The 3,125-nt window shown below is 36.4% G+C and overlaps 1 protein-coding gene across 1 annotated transcript; it reads left to right on the top strand.

The window, feature by feature from the left end:
- The first annotated feature begins 1,819 nt into the window (after positions 1 to 1,819).
- Positions 1,820 to 2,758, top strand: LOC120223750 (olfactory receptor 4S2-like). The gene has a single exon (XM_039221978.1). The coding sequence runs from the start codon at positions 1,820 to 1,822 to the stop codon at positions 2,756 to 2,758; it is 939 nt and encodes a 312-aa protein (XP_039077909.1).
- Positions 2,759 to 3,125: the final 367 nt, after the last annotated feature.

Genomic DNA, 3,125 nt, shown 5'->3' with positions numbered 1-3,125 from the left:
CACGGTTCGTGGGTTCGAGCCCCGCGTCGGGCTCTGTGCTGACTGCCAGCTCAGAGCCTGGAGCCTGTTTCAGTCTGTGACTCCCTCTCTCTCTGACCCTCCCCTGCTCACGCTGTCTCTCTCTCTCTCTCCTAGAAATAAAAAAATAAATAAAAAAAATAAAAAAATAAAATGGAGATATAAATTATAATGTTGCTGTGAGGATAGAATGAAGTAACATATGCTATTAGCTTAGCATATAATTCTGCACATAGTCAAGTGCTTAGTAAATATTTACTACCAGTATCACTACTATTAAGAATACATCTACCATGGAAATGGACAGGTATTGTTTATTATCTCAGGAATAAAATTATGGATAAATTTTAATATTTTATATTTTTTCTATATAATTTTGGATAAATTTTAATATTTTATATTTTTTCTATATAATTTTTATATAATAGATGACTAGAGCAAATGAAAACTTCTACTTACTAGAAGGATCCCACTTCGCAGACTCAAATGACAAAGTAAACCACCTCATACATACAAAAATAGTTACACAAACGATCTCATTTTATTTCTGTAACAGCTTTGTGAAGTAAAATAACTTTTATTACCCATCTTTTATAAATGAGAAGACCAAGATTCAGAGAAAATAAATAGACTTACTTAAAGTAATCCATTTGGTGGGGGTGTTCAGACTTAAATTACTCAGCTTCCACTATCCAGGCAGAAAAGAGGTGTTTTTAGCAAAGATGGAAGATAGCTTTAAGAGAGCCAGTTTTTATTCTGAGGAACTTCTTTATATCCTGTCTTACGATTTATCTCTTTCAAGAATTTTTCCCTGATAATTTTTACTCGATGTTTTTATCTGTATGCCTTGAGCACCCCTGTATATAGTTTGTAAAATGGTGTTAGACGCTTATTCTTTAACTACCATATATAGCATTTATCTGTATGGGAATTTAATTACTGATTCTTCCCTATGCTTACAAGGACAGAAGGCTATTTCAAGGCAAAGGGATTGAGAATGGTAGAAGCCTCAATAAGTTTTAGCTTTTCAACTCTTTAGAGCAACACAGAGAAAAATGTTTCTGTTATAAGTTGAACACTCTTCAGGTATTCCTTACTGGCAAGCAAAATGAAATTTTCACATGCAGACCAAGTCTTAGGACTCAAACTCCCAGAATGTTATTTGTAAGCATGGGTTTTTGGTAAGCAGGAGACCAAAAATATCACTATATCTGTTGTTCTTCATCACTAAAAACAACATGATATTTAATTGTATTGAAACTTCTAACTTAATTTAGAAACTAAAAACAGTCTTTATCATTTGATGAAAGAGAATGTTATTCTTCTAACTTTGATCTCTGTACATTATATTAAAAACGATTCATCTAAGAAATTTGGCATCAAATCTCAGATTCTGACTTCTTATATTTATCTTAAGCCTCAAAAATTAGCTTAATAATTAATTTAAAATTTTCCATCCCAAAGAGAACTTCTGGCAATACAAGAGAGAAAGAAAGAGAGAGGCAGAGAGAAAAGATTAGGGAAAAACATTAAATTCAATTAAAGAAAACCCCTCATATTCTCTAGATTATTATTCGAGACAAAAGAACTCTAGGTCTGAGTGTAACAGAAAATCAAATGTGGGTCACTACTGTGGTAAGAAAATTAACTATGCTCGAGAAATATGAAGAGATACCTCTACTATATTTGGCATCACTTGCATATGACTGCTCCTGTTAGGTTATATCATACTCACAGTGGTTTATATTTATTTATTTTTGCAGAGAACCAGAGCCACCAAACCAGTACGACCTGGATCCCCATGGAAGTGGCTAACAATGTCACTGAATTTATATTCCTAGGACTTTCCCAAGATCCTAGAATGCAGCTGATGTTCTTTGGCTTATTTCTCCTCTTCTACATTGTGATCATGGTGGGAAATCTGCTCATTTTGCTTACGGTCTATACTGATCCCCGGCTCCATACGCCCATGTATTTCTTCCTCAGTAACCTGTCCTTTGTGGACATTGCCTATTCCTCAGCCACAGCCCCCAAGATGATTGCAGACTTTGTTTCTGAGAAAAAGACCATTTCCTACTGGGGCTGTGTAACTCAGATGTTTACCTTCCACTTTTTTGGTTGTGCAGAGATTTTTGTCTTGACTGTTATGTCTTTTGACCGTTATGCTGCCATCTGCCAACCTCTCCGTTATACTACCATCATGAGTGCCAATGCTTGTATTGTGTTGGCATCACTGTCCTGGTTAGGAGCCCTGGGTCATTCCTTTGTTCAGACCCTTCTGACCTTTCAGCTTCCTTTCTGCAATGATCGGGTTATTGACCACTACTTTTGTGATGTCCACCCAGTCCTAAAGCTTGCCTGTGCTGATACAACCCTGGTAAATATGTTGGTGGTTGCCAACAGTGGTCTCATCTCTCTGGGATGTTTTCTCATTCTTCTGGCCTCCTACACAGTCATTCTATTTAGTCTTCGCAAGCGGTCTTCAGAGAGCCGGCGCAAGGCTCTCTCTACCTGTGGATCTCATTTCACTGTAGTAACTTTCTTCTTTGTCCCTTGTATCTTTATTTATCTCCGTCCCTCGACTACTTTCCCACTGGATAAGGCTGTGTCTGTGTTTTATACTACCATTACCCCAATGCTAAACCCCCTTATCTATACTCTGAGGAATGAGGATGTAAAGAATGCCATGAAACGGATATGGAGTCGCAACATCTCCCTGAAGGAAAAGGAGAAGGGATAACTTGTCAGAATTGCAAAATCAGAGAATTAGCTGACACCTTAAATCATCTGTAACTTAGTAATGATTTTAAGGAATAGTCCCTAAAATCAACTATCTTGTACTTTTCATTTAACCGGGAATAATTTGATACTCTTTTATTTTTCTATGTTTAGGTGGACTAAACTTAAAACTTTCCATGCTGTCAAGGTTTATCCTCTCTCTCTTGTAGAGTAGGAGAGTAAACACTCTGACTCAGTATCTCTTTAATTGCATTAGATCCCTTCAATTCAAATTAAGCTTTCTTAAACTGTAATTCAACCATGTAGAATGATGTTATGAGAGAAAGATCTCTGAGGAATCTGACCATTTCTCTTAAAAACAGAAGTGT

Source organism: Hyaena hyaena, unplaced genomic scaffold, assembly GCF_003009895.1.
Source record: "Hyaena hyaena isolate Hyena2069 unplaced genomic scaffold, ASM300989v1 scaffold_1042, whole genome shotgun sequence".
Taxonomy (NCBI): Eukaryota; Metazoa; Chordata; class Mammalia; order Carnivora; family Hyaenidae; genus Hyaena; species Hyaena hyaena.
This window is presented reverse-complemented; position numbering and strand designations above follow the sequence as displayed.

Excerpts from the sequence above, each read along its gene's own strand:
- LOC120223750 (XM_039221978.1), top strand. The coding sequence starts at position 1,820 with ATGGAAGTGGCTAACAATGTCACTGAATTTATATTCCTAGGACTTTCC.